General features: G+C 42.9%; 1 protein-coding gene across 8 annotated transcripts in view; it reads left to right on the top strand.

The window, feature by feature from the left end:
- ACACA (acetyl-CoA carboxylase alpha) overlaps positions 1-13,438 on the top strand; it is a 249,999-nt gene that overhangs the window by 212,702 nt on the left and 23,859 nt on the right. For all 8 annotated transcript variants that reach the window (XM_080677837.1, XM_080677835.1, XM_080677836.1 and 5 more), the window contains 4 exons: positions 1,999-2,095; positions 2,979-3,114; positions 9,977-10,154; positions 12,132-12,244. In XM_080677837.1, the coding sequence (XP_080533963.1) occupies positions 1,999-2,095; positions 2,979-3,114; positions 9,977-10,154; positions 12,132-12,244 (524 nt within the window). The remainder of the gene's footprint in view (positions 1-1,998; positions 2,096-2,978; positions 3,115-9,976; positions 10,155-12,131; positions 12,245-13,438) is intronic.

Here is a 13,438-nt window from a genome sequence, read left to right as displayed (position 1 = left end):
GGAGGTGGGGTGTGCACTAGAGAGAGAGAGAGCCCTTCTACCCGGGACCTATCAGTTTGCTATAGAGAGTCCTCCCACCACATTCAGACCATCTTTTCTGAAAACGTTCCTCTTACCTATTCTGCTTCAGTTTTCTTGTCTGTAAAAAACCTGACAGATTTTTAACCCTCCAAAAGCCAAACCTTTGTTAAGATCTTTAAGATTCTCCCATGGGAAACAAGAGAATAATGCTTTACACTTATGATTGGAAGAATAGGGATTGTCTGCGAGCAAGATCAGTCAAGTGTGGCTTTGGCTAGCTCTGCCATTGTTTATTGTGACACTCACTCTGACTTCTTCCTTTCTTTCCATCTGATGAGTTCTGGGCTTCTTGCTCCAAACACATACACATGCTCACAAGTATATAAAACACAAATGGAGCAGGCTTCTTTCAAAAGCAATGGCATTTCTAGAAATAAATATAAATGTATTCTTCTGGGATTGTTACTGTAAGTGCTGCCAAAACTCATCTTTGGTATGTATGTTTGGAATATGTGTGCTATTGGCTGTAAATTGTCTTTTATTATTCCATGGCACCTTGTCCAGGGACACACTATAAAACAAGATGTAGCATCTTCATGTGCTAGCCTGATAAAATTTATATGAAGTATAATAGAAAACAGAAGTTGTTCTGAGCTGTTTTCAAGTTCAATAAATAACTGTAATACTCGGATAAAGATGTTCTTTATTAGGTCACATGGGCCCTAATATATAAGTTATAAGTTACCGATTTAGGGTGGCTTTTGCAATTACAAGTTTCCAGTTGGATTGTTAATCATTGTGAACAGAAATATTTCTGAACCCTCCTGTGTACCTCCTGCTCATTGTCTGGTTGTCTAGAGGGCTTTTGATTCTGATTCAGTGCAGGCAAGTGACAAGGGGGTGGGTGGTCCCTACTCAGGCCCCTGCCAGGCCTCTTGTGATGACAAGAATCCATTTCCAGTAGCCAATGTAACAACCAAAGACCATCTTTCATGGGAAAGTTTGTTATGGAGATGCTGTGGGGGACTGAGAGACTATAACCCATCCCAGTCCCAACCCCAAGGAATGCAGCTGTGAGAGTGAAGATTGAATTACATTTCTGAGTAAGGACTCGCCCTGTACCTTGCAGTTCTCTTTCTCTATCCTTCCCCCCACACCCACCCTTCTCGATTTCTACTTTCTTTATTGAGGACCAAGTTGGGAGGATATCATGGAGTATAGATGTGGAGGCTTTGAGCTCCTGGGCCGTTCTTAACATTAATGTAGCTTAATTTTAAAATATGTACTTCCAATATTGATCATTTGTTTCACCAAGATTACTATAGAAAGTTTTATCTGTTCCATTGCTTTTTTCTAATGAAGAAGAAAGTCCAGTTGTTTAACCACCTGCCTACCCTTGACACATTTTTCTTCATCCCATAACATACCTACACACTCCCCATCCACATGCCTAGGGTGAGACCTACCCTCAGATCCTATCTGGAACCACACTATTAGTACTCCATAGGAACTACAGCACTATTTCAGCAATGCTATCAGTTGTTAAAACAGTTCGTGGGAGTTTCAGCTTCTTACTACCTTTTGGACCATTTCCCTCTATTTTCATCAAAGAGATACTTTATGGTGAACTGAGAAGTTCCATTGGGCAACCACAGAGACGGATGTGTGTGAATGCACATGTGTGCACACACGCGAGGCTGCTAAGTCTGAATGCTAGGGGCTCCCCTAGTGCAACCCTCTGTTTGAATTGATCCTGTGGTGGAGAATCGGAGTGATTCTGAGGTTAGTTTTCCGTCGTATTTACAAAAATTTACCATATTCACCAAATCCAGAGTCTCTTACTCCTAGAAGAGTCTGACTTCCCCTCGCTCTCTGTATTCCTAGTTTTTACCCCAATGTTTTTAGGTGGGATTAGAAAATAAATGACTAGCTGTGATGTTGACTCACATTAGGCTCTTATGTGGCTCATTTTATCAGGCTAGGAGGAATACCTGTGGGAGTAGTTGCCGTAGAAACCCGAACAGTGGAACTAAGTATCCCAGCTGATCCCGCAAACCTGGATTCTGAAGCCAAGGTGGGTCACCCCGAGTTCAGTGTACGCCTGTGCTTGGAGCTGTGTGCCCATCTGCAGAGCCTGTGGGTGTACTGGGAGCACTGCACACCACCAGTTTTAGAGGGGAGGGCCGTCAGCCGCCTTGAATGAGTTCAGATCATCTCGTGCTCTTAAGATGACACGAAACGTACTGCAAGAAAATTCTGCTTGAAAAATTAAATAGGCCTTTGCAGTAGTCTTGTTGATGCTGGGAAATAGTTGGGGACGTGGTCTTAGAGAAAGGCAGCCGAGACAATGCCAAAGGCTCTTTGGTCCCAGATACTCTGAACACTCATGGAAGAGCTACTGCTAGAATTAATAGTAGAGTCTGCCAACTTGTGAACACCACAGCCTGTCCTTTTTTAAAGGATGGATAGCATTTTCACATCCTGACAAGATACAGAAAATGAGTTGTGGGGAGATTGGGGAGGAGGTTATTCAGCAGGGTCACAATGAGTGTCTCTTTATTAACCACAGAAAAGGGTAGGCTGCACTAAGCACAAAGGTGAAGGACTTGGAGCTTTTGTGCAGTTGGCCACTTTGAGGAGTTGAGTCTAAAGTTGCCTAGAAAAGCAAGGGTACTGAGAGTGCATCCTTCCATTAGAAGCAGTAGGTTTCTCTCTCTTGACTAAAGAGGGGAGGCGTCATCAGCAATCAAAAAGAGGATTGTTTAACAAAGTCAGAGATCCAGGATCTTTTTTGCTACTTCAAAGACCATCTTTATGATGAACAAACCTGGTGGGGTTTTTTTTGTTTGTTTTTTTAGTTTGATTTTGAATTTTTAATCAAACCTTATTTACCTTGGACAGATTCCCCCTCAAATTGTGTTATTAATTGTGTCTTCTCTTTTCATTTTCCCCAATAGATAATCCAGCAGGCTGGCCAGGTTTGGTTCCCAGACTCTGCGTTTAAAACCTATCAGGCTGTCAAGGACTTCAACCGTGAAGGGCTGCCTCTGATGGTCTTTGCTAACTGGAGAGGCTTCTCTGGCGGGATGAAGGGTGAGTGCCTGGCTCTGGGCTGGGGGGCCTCACTGGTTCTCCTGAACCCTGCAGCAGAGGGAGGGGGGGGGTCTTATATTGGGCAGAGCCTATGAGTGTCCTGGGAGCCCATCACCCTAGGCTTTTGGGGGATTGTGCATCCTCTGAGATATCTTCTGAGTGGTACCCTGAATGGGAAAATTCAATGTTTTACAATTCCATACAAAAGACCAGAACAATCTGCTTGTGTTGTCTGGGTGGACTGCTGTTATGGATTAGCTTTCACGGGTGAATGATGGTCCTGGAAAAATATGATCCCTCTTTTCTGGACATACTTTTTGTTGACGTTACTCTTTAACACTTTACAATGACCAAGACAGATAGGAAATTAGCCTTTACCAGAAGAAAACGAACAAAGTCTATACCAGCGGCTGTTCTTAGTGGTAATTTGTGATATGTTTTATTATTATCCAACAGCCGCCCTGGGCCTGGGCTCCAGCCTGTTAGACCATTATTATAAAGGCTGGGCTCTCCGCTGTGGGAATTGCTTAGTGACGAGGCAGCCAGTGTCCCCATTCACTAAGAATCCTGTGTGCGCAGAACCACTGCAGACAGTTCAGGGAACACTACGGGAAACAGGCCCTGCCTCTTCGAGGAGCAGAGCTCTCTCTCCAGTGGCCAGAGACTCATGACCATGCTAAGGCCAGAAAAACATTCCAGGCGAGGATTTGTGTGCTGAGGAGAGTCACAGGACTCAGAGTTCTGAAGTGTAGTAGGATGGGTTAGGGGAACGGAAGGAGGGAGGAATTGATACTGTTGGAATAAGTAGAGTGATCAGAAGGACACCCGAAATGCCTTGGGTTAGGGGCATCTCTAGCTCTGAGGGAGGAAACGGGGGAAGTTACCCTTTTGTAGATTACCAGCTCTGTGTGGAGAGAGATTCTCGAGCCTTATGCTAACAACTTTTCCTTGCTTGGCTATGAAAAGCCCTGGATGGCCAGGCTTTCCTGGCAAAATGTAGACAACTGGAACAATTTTTTGTTATTCTAGTTGGAAAGCACCCCTTTGCCCATATTTGCTGGAGAACTACCACATTTGACACTTTTCTTAGGAGAGACTTAGACTATAAATGCAAATTAAAGTTTGCATACTTTTAAAGACTATCAAGGTGAAATTTTTTTTTCTTAATCAAGATAACAAATCAGTGGAAATACCATGAGACGTGGAAAGTATAGGTTAAATAACTCAATCCTACACATTTTTATTGAGTTCCTATATGCAAGGAACTATGCTAGCTACTACAGACAAATAAAAAACAAGTCAGAAACAGACACTGCCTCAAGGAATAAAAAAAATGTCTTTGGCAGAATGATAAAGTCATAATGTATAAAGTATAAACAAAAAACCACCGTGTTCGAAAGAGGACAATGCTATATTAAGTTTGGGGGGAAGGGGTTTGAAACCCCTTTCATTTATATATATGAGGTTCATTGAGCATCAGATTTCACTTGATCCCAAATTCTTTGGCTGTAAGATTTACATTAAGATTAAGAGAGAATGCAATGCTATTACTTCTTAGTTACATCTCTTCTGAGGGGCAGAGGGCATTGCACATTCACTCTTCCTGACATTACTTAGGAGTAGGTCAGCCTGGCTATTTTGTCTAATGAGTTCAGAGATCATAAGTTTGCCATGTGCCTCTTGTAGGAAAAGCTTCAATTCTGCTTCATATTTGGTCCCAGGCCTAGATTGGCTGCTAGCCCTGTAACAGTAAGAACAACAACAATTAAGATTCATTGAGCTCTTTTCACCATTTCACACAGTTTCCACTGTGCTCATCATTTCACATGCATTATCTTACATAATCACAACAAGCACCTCTAAGGGGTCGGTTATATTATTATCTGTAATTTACATAAATTGAGACTTAGGTTAAATACATTTGCCAAGATCATTTAGCTAAAAATGACAGATTTGGGAAAGGAACAGGGATCTGCCTGACTTCATATAGCACAGTGGGCTCATTTTTAGAGCCTAGGACTGGACCTGATCTGCTAGCATATCCCTAGAATAGAGGATCTAGATTCCTGAGGAAGTTGTTATTTACCTCCCTCCCCTCTGCTTTGGAGTTGGTTATTGTGAGAAGAGCTCAGAAATGAGTTACAGTTCTTTATTGTGGTAAAATATACATAACATAATATTTTATAACTAGAGACCCAGTGCATGGATTCATGCACTGGTGGGGTCCTTGGCCTGGCCTGCGGGGATCAGTCTGAAACTGGCCTGGTGCATGGATTTGTCCAGGGCATGTCTGGCCTGTCTCACCCACTCCCGATTGGCCGGACCCAGCAGCAAGTTAACCTACTGGTTGGAGCGTCTGGCCCCTGGTGGTCAGTGTGCATCATAGTGACTGGTTAAACGGTCGGACACTTAGCATATTGGGCTTTTATTATATAGGATTTTAACAATTTGTAAGTGTACAATCCAGCAACATTAAGTACATTCACAATGTTGGGTAACTATGACCACTGTATATACCCAACTTTTTCATCATCCTCAACATAAAATCTGTACCATTAAACAATAACTCCCCCTTTTCCCTCCCCACTACTTCTGGTCAAAGATGAGTTATTGGGCTGCTGTAGACCAGGGCCAGCAATGTTTTCTGAATTTTGGTGCTGCTGCATCCGTTTACACATTACTTAAGACAAAAAAGCTTTGGGGAAGATAGAGATCAGTGTGAAAGTAGGAGAGAGGAGGAAGAACATAGCCTTTCATATTTACATACAGGTCAAGATGTTTTCTACATATTATCTCATGTAACGGGACCTAGGCTGAGAGTCATTCCATATCCCTTGGGGAGATGTTTGCAGTTTTGGTTTCAATACTGGCTGGGGATTATGCAGAGAGGGAAAATAAACAATTATGCCATCCCTCAATGCACACAAACACACAGCCAGGAGCCGACTGCACTGTGGGTAAAATGACTCCAAAATTGTGTGTAATGAGTAGGAAAAGATTAGAGACAGCTCTTGCTATGCTGAAAATTGACATTAGTGGAGGAGGGAGGGGGACTTTTTGCTAGTCGGCCTAGGAGGTCTAATTCGAGCAGTAAAAAGATAAATAAATAAATAAAAGCATGTCAAGATGGTATTGGTGCTTTTTTTCCAATGAGTTCTATCTGGCCGGAAGGCTATTCAGCATAATGCAAAATTAAATTATAAAAACTGGCTGAATATTTAGATGGAAGAGCCATTTGGAAGCAGTTTATTTAGACGAACCGGCAATGACCCACAACAGGGAGACATCAAGCGTGAAATTTACTAGAAATTAGCACCAGGGTCCCAGCCTCAGCATGAATAGCTTGATAGGATGCAAATCCCAGTGATATTAAGCCGCCTCACTGCTGGTGCTACAGGGTCACTCTCAGTTGGCTTTTCATGTTATACTTATTATTTTTTCCTGGGACAGGTTATAAATAACAATAAAAAAACATTTATTGAAAACTTTAACTGGAATGAAAGTCTTATGTTAAAGTCTCTGATTACTTGGATGTTGAAATAGAATGTCAACCAGCCATAATGAACTCATGAGACAGCATGTGTGTGCAGCTTGTGTATGCCTAATGTTTACCTTCAGCTTCTAACAGATAATCTCCCCCCAAGTCAATATGATCTGTTCTAGCTTCCAGAGTGTGGGGCACTGTGGAAACACCCTGCCACCCTGCTCCCTTGTTTGGTGCATGTGGTGGCCATGGTTTGGCCATGCTGTGTAACAGTGAAGGCCCTGGCTGGGTTGGTGTCTGGGTGCTGAGAACACACTGGAAGAGCTGTGTGATCCCATTCACACAGATGTTCTTTGCTCAGAATGCTTAGAAAGCTCCAAGCTCCTGCCTCTCTAGTGAAGAACCTATCAGTATTTTCCATTCCCAGTTGCATTTCTTATGGCCTGAGAATTGACAGTCAGCATATGCATAGCTTTAAAATTCCCTAGACCAGGGGTGGGCAAACTTTTTGACTGGAGGGCCACAATGGGTTCTTAAACTGGACCAGAGGGCCGGAACAAAAGCATGGATGGAGTGTTTGTGTGAACTAATATAAATTCAAAGTAAAGAAGCGGAGGGGAGAGCAAGAGAACCGGATAGAACAGCCGGATCCGGCCTGCGGGCCGTAGTTTGCCCAAAGCTGCCCTAGACTGATGTCTAGCCTAAACCCTTGGGGAGAGCCCCTCCCTTGCTATTCTTGGCGGTGATTTTGCTCTCTTAAAAATGGGTTTCAGACAAGTATGTGTCAGATTGTGGCCAAGTGCTTCAACCTGCCTTTCAAAATGTCTGGCTTGGGGCAGCCGGGATTCAAGTGTGAGCCTGTTGTTTGTAGAGTTTGTTTGTGTGTGTTTGTTTATGTTTTAATAGCCTTTGTTGCTTGTTGGGTATTTTGATGGTTGGATTGCGGGTCTGTTGGTATTCCAGGTTAGATGGAGGTATTGTTTTCAGTCCCCAGTTTGTCAGCTGTAATAAACCTTGATGCCCCTTTTCTACTCAGTCTTGGGGCCTGAAAGATAATTGTTTGGTACAAGCTGATAGTATCGTCAGTACAATTTCTGGCCATTCAAAGAATCCAGGTGAAATTTAGAAATATTGAATCATTTATTCAAGTCTCTTCTGGTTTCTGTTTTACTCACCATCGTTTCAGATGCTGGAAAGCAGACTACTCAGTCTCGTGCCCTCTCTGCAGTAAGAATGATGAGTTAAGAATGAGGTAGTAGAATGTGGACTTTAGATCCCAAAAGATCTTGGATCAAGTCATCTCTGCCACTTATTTAAGCCCCAGGTTACTCACCTGTAACTTGGATATAAGAATGAGATGATTTTCTGATGACTGAATAATTTATGTGTGAATATATATGAAATCATGCTTCTTGGTATTCACTAAACTAGCTATGATGATGAAAAAGAGAGACCACAGTCCATTTCACAGAAATAAAAAATGCTCACGTACTCAACTTAATCCCAAACTATTTGCATATACTATGAAGCCAACTTTTTAAAATTGACTACATGGAAGTACACTTCAAAGTCCCCCCTTTCTTTTGGGGACCTGGGTCTATTAATCATAGATAGTACAGAGACAGATTTTGATGTAGGTATGTCTTTAAGAAACTATTGAAGAAGCTGGAAACTTTCCCTTCATTTATTTCTGAGTTTTTTCTTTTGCACATAGGATGACCTTTTTGTGCTATTTTTCTGTTGTTTTACTTTTTATTTATGCCTTTCATTTCTTCTCTGTGTGTGATACCGTTGAGGGCCACTCCTTTCTGTTACTTGTTCTGAGACTGTACTCTTGGCAGCACTGAAAAATGTATCGCTAATTACACAATTATTTTATTATGTAGCACTGGTTGAAATATCCACTAAAGAATTAATTTAGTTAAAATAATTTGAACTGAGCAATTATTTTCATAACCACAGAATTAGCGTAAAATGCTTAAAGTCTTTTATTCCCTGCCTTTCATACAGTTGTGTAATTAGCAGTAAATTTTTTTGTCTTTGCTTTCCTCCCAAAGGAATAAATGTCTTTGCTCTGATCATACCTACAGAGTATATGGTCATACACATTCCTCACAGAGTAGGGAGTTTTTTTCTGGGGAAACTTCTGGAGTTTTGGAATTTGAAGTCTTCACAGAGCAGTCAGGTTGGGGCAGTGGAGAAGGCATATGCCTTGCAATGAACTCTGCTCACTGAGGGTTTGTACATAGAGCCATTTTTACTTTGGAGAAGGTGGCAGTTTAATTTGCCAGTTACTACAATGAAAGCAATTTCTATTTGGTTCGTTCTTAACTTCCTAAAAAATGCTTCTTTGCTTTGGATTTCCAGATTTGATTTATTCCAAATTGAGATCCTCTCCTTGATAGGAAAGTTTGAACTCGGTCGAACCTGTTATTTGGTGTTTAAAAAGGATCCATTGTGGTTCCACTGAAGTACTCATTAAACATCTGGAATCATAAACCTCAAGCTTTAGCAATGTTTAGACTTCAGTGAACTAGGAAATGGGAAGAAGTTCATAAATTATTGGGAAATAAATAACCGATCCTATTTTCAAAGGACTCACTTTATTTATGTACCAGGGGTCTTTTCTTCAGGCTGCTCTTGGCCTTGGGGACATTACAAAGTGTACTCGTTAGCAAAACGAAGAGGTGGCTCCTCTTTTTATGTGTCTCTGAGACATTTCCAATAAATACACATGCATTTACATGTTTCCCCTCTCACTGAAACCCTGACAATGCAACCTTTAAAGAATTCGTTTTTCTTTCTCACCGCGTTCTTTCCAGAGTGTGTATATGCTCATCCATTCAGCAGGCACTTGGTGAGCACTGTGTTCCAGGCACTGGGCAGGACACTCTGGACAGAGATAAAAGGTGCAGTTTTTGAAGGCTCCTTTTCCATCAGCTGCAGGTATTAAGAGCTTATCATATGCTAAGTGTCCTGAGAAGAATTGAGAAGAGCTTGAATAGTTCCTTTCTTTAGAAATGTAGGGAGAAAGATCACATATTGACATGAAAAATACTTAATGTTTGTAGAGCAAGTGTGAATTAATGTGGTGAGACCTGGAACAGAAATTCAGGGAGCATATGAAATGGATATGCACACTGAGTCTTGTGAAAGACCATGTCCTTCTCTGTGCTTTTGAATATAAGGGGAGCTACCAATCTCTCTGGTCTTCAGGGGGGCCAAACAGGACCTGGGGTGGCTGAACCCTCAGGCCTGTCAGAGGCTGCCTCGTGGAGGCACAGTGTGCCTTTTAAATATTATTTTTTAGATGTGCAATGATGTGATCAGTGTCGGAAACATTGTTTCTTAACTTCTAATTTGTCTCGTTCTCCATAGATATGTACGACCAAGTGCTGAAATTCGGTGCTTACATCGTGGACGGCTTACGGGAGTGCTCTCAGCCTGTGATGGTCTACATCCCTCCCCATGCTGAGCTTCGGGGCGGCTCCTGGGTCGTGATTGATCCCACCATCAACCCCCGGCACATGGAGATGTATGCCGACCGGGAAAGCAGGTAGTTTCCTTCCTATTTCCGTTCACTGCCTCTAGGTGTCCTCTGGCTGCTGGTTTCCTCCTGGAGAACATAACCGGGAGAACTTTATGTGCATCTGTCCTTTCCCAGAGGACTCCAGGGCAAAAGAAAAGGACTTTCCAAATGGTGTCAGCTGGCAGGAGACGGAACGAGGCTGCAGGCAGGTTCTCTCAGTGTGACACCCCACTCCAGATTCTTTTACCCCAAAGCCTTCTATTCTAGGCACCCCAGCCTCAGAGAGTCTCTCTTCCTATTTGGATGTTCAGATATGCCTATTCACTCTCCCCCTCCCCTACGTTGCAGAAGGAGCTTAATGCAAGTTGGAGTGGAAGAACTGTATTGTTAGTGTGAGGTTCTAGGGCAGGGGTGGGCAAACTTTTTGACTCGAGGGCCACAATGGGTTCTTAAACTGGACCGGAGGGCCGGAACAAAAGCATGGATGGAGTGTTTGTGTGAACTAATATAAATTCAAAGTAAAGGAGCGGAGGGGAGAGCAAGAGAACCCTCCGCTCTTTCGGCTCCGCGGGCCGGATAGAACAGCCGAACGGGCCGGATCCGGCCCGCGGGCCGTAGTTTGCCCACAGCTGTTCTAGGGCCTTATTAACCCAGCTCTGCCACTGGCTAGTGGGGAACTGGGAGCAGTCCTCACTCTCCCCGGCTGCTTCTCCTTGTCTGTGGAACAGGCTGGGCGGTCTCTGAGGTCCAGCACGGCACCCACATCTCATGATTCTAAACCAAAGCTTCTCCCTCAGAGTCCAGTGTCTTACTCTGGCATTACAGGAGGCTTGGAAAACACAATGTTTGCAGCACCAAAAGAACTTCAAGAGAAAATCCCAGGTTTTTGTTGGAAGGTGATACCTGAACATCCTTAAGTAAAAAGGATCCAATCCAGTTTCCTTTCATAATCTGTTTTCAACCCTTTCCAAAATAGGTAAATTTCACATATTTTCTTGATATCTTCTAAGCCATTTCCTGTATCTAGTCATTTTATTAGAACACCTGTATCCCTCTTTTCCCAAAAATGTCAGCCTCTTACTTCAAAACCTGCTTCGGAGAGTCCAGTAGTTTTATTGTCAAATCATTAGGCTTAAGTTCTGTGCTTAGGAATTTATTATTTTTAAGTGCTAACCTCGGCCCTGATCTGATACCAGATCAAAGACAATTCCTGTGCAGATTTTGGAACAAGACTGTGGTTTTAAAAACACTTCTGTCCCTTGTTAGACTTGTACAAGTCTCTTCACTTGGTGTTCCTTCACTTCCTTATCTGTAAGATGGGGGACAATAGTACCTGACCTCACAGTGGATGTAGACTGGGCACCGGACTGTTGTGAACGTTTTTATGTCAGCTCTTAGAACAGTGCCATATGCATAGTAACCATGAGCTGTATTTTTTTTTTTTTTTTTCAATGTAAAAGTTTAGAAAAAAAGAAAGGTGTTTAGGTAAGTTCCTGGTCATAGAACATCGTTAGATGTAACCTGAGACCTTTCACTTTGTCATTTCCATAGCAGTAGGCAGAACATTTTTCTACTGCTTGACCTGGCCTCGTGCTGCCAGCGGACTGGCAGCTGTGTGTAGGACTATCGGCATCAACCTCTCATTGCACGGCCTAATGGCTGGAGGTTGTTCCCCTGCCAGCGGAAAATAATGGGACTCCTATTGCCCTTATCAGCTGTAGGTGGTGGAATCCATATTCTTCTCCCTTTGAGGTGGAAGTAGACTGGTGTGGTAATGAGGATGCTTTAATTGCCTTTTGCCAGGCCTTTCTCATACCTCACTGTGATACTTCTCTGGTGCCTGCTTCTCTCCCTGGGATTACGTCCATGAACCATGGGTGGGCAAAACCATAATGAAGCTATTTCCTGGTCCACAAATTGTAACTGGCCTCATTCTGTTGTCTCCTTCCTTTAAGTGCCTCTATTTCTGTTTTGTTATGTTTTCTTTCTTTCTGTTTGATCTAGGGCATCAGTTCTGGAGCCAGAAGGGACCGTAGAAATCAAATTCCGCAAAAAGGATCTGGTGAAAACCATGCGTCGGTTGGACCCCGTCTACATTCACTTGGCTGAGCGATTGGGTATGTCTGCTTGTGCTCCTGGCAAATCAATGAGCCATTCAACTGATTTGTAATAAGTGCATTCTAGGCCAAGGGAGGAGGCACTGAAGCATTTGATCAAATTCATGATAATCTTTATTTACTGTCCTCTATATGGTAAGAACCCTGGTAGAATGAAATAGTGTGTGTAATAGGAGGGAAAGTGGGCCCTAAAAAAGCAAAAGTCACCCGATTTTTCTTCTGATCCTTATAGTTCAAATAGCCCATCTTTCTAGGCTTGTGGATATCCTTGTAAAGGATGATTAGCTAGGAGCTGCTATTTGGGGCAGGCTAATCAGTCAGAGAATATGCTAGACTTAAATGTCCTGCTTCTGCTTGTCTCTTTGGGCAAACTTGCCTTGTTTCTGAGGGATGTGAGAGTCAGTGTCATGGGATAGCAAAGCTGGCAACCTACCCAGGTGGTGTCGTGGGGCCATTCTGAGCTAGAGAAATGGAAATAAAGATGGTGCACCCTGTGCTTCCAAGCAGAGGCTGTGGCAGCAGTAGCCCTGGGAGCGTTTCGCTTCGTGCCTCCAGCCAGGGCTCTGTGCTCATTTGTTTTTGGAGCTTTTGGAAGGCACTTGCAATTTGCACATAGGACTACACCGTGGGAGCCCTGTGTTGAGTTCAGAGTCTGAATGAGTTTCAGATTCTTTTAAAACACTGATTTTCTGCCCAGGTCTCCCATTAAGCCCCTTGCTGTGTTAGTAAAGATAATTGCTTGAGCTTCTTTTGTTTGTTGGTTTGTTTTGTTTTCAGAGAAGCAGAGAGATTGTCTTTAAAATGTAGTGAAACGCAGTGAATGGAAAGTGTGAAAAAGAGAGATGCTAGCTCATTTATGTTCCAAATAGTAATTTAATTAATGAAGTGCCATTTGTGGACTCTATATCCTCACCATCTAGAGACGCAGAAACTTCTGAGTGTTTGCTTCCAGTCTACAGTTGGCACATCCTGGGGTTTGCAGTCTTGAGCCAGGTCGCTTGCCCTACACAGTGACGATAAACACTGTTTGTGTCCCATTGTTTGCCATTAGGCAACAGCCACCAATAACTAACCCACTGCAGCCTGGTCCTTTTATGGGAAATGCACACATACAACAAGAAATCGGCAAAGTTGTCTCTAAAATCTATTGCCACCCAGAGTTATTGAGGTGGGTTTTTCCCCTCTTTCTTCTCC

The sequence above is a fragment of the Plecotus auritus genome, assembly GCF_963455305.1.
Source record: "Plecotus auritus genome assembly, chromosome: 7".
In the NCBI taxonomy this organism is placed as follows: domain Eukaryota; kingdom Metazoa; phylum Chordata; class Mammalia; order Chiroptera; family Vespertilionidae; genus Plecotus; species Plecotus auritus.
The sequence above is the reverse complement of the archived record's forward strand: the minus strand, read 5'-3'. Positions and strand labels throughout refer to the sequence as shown.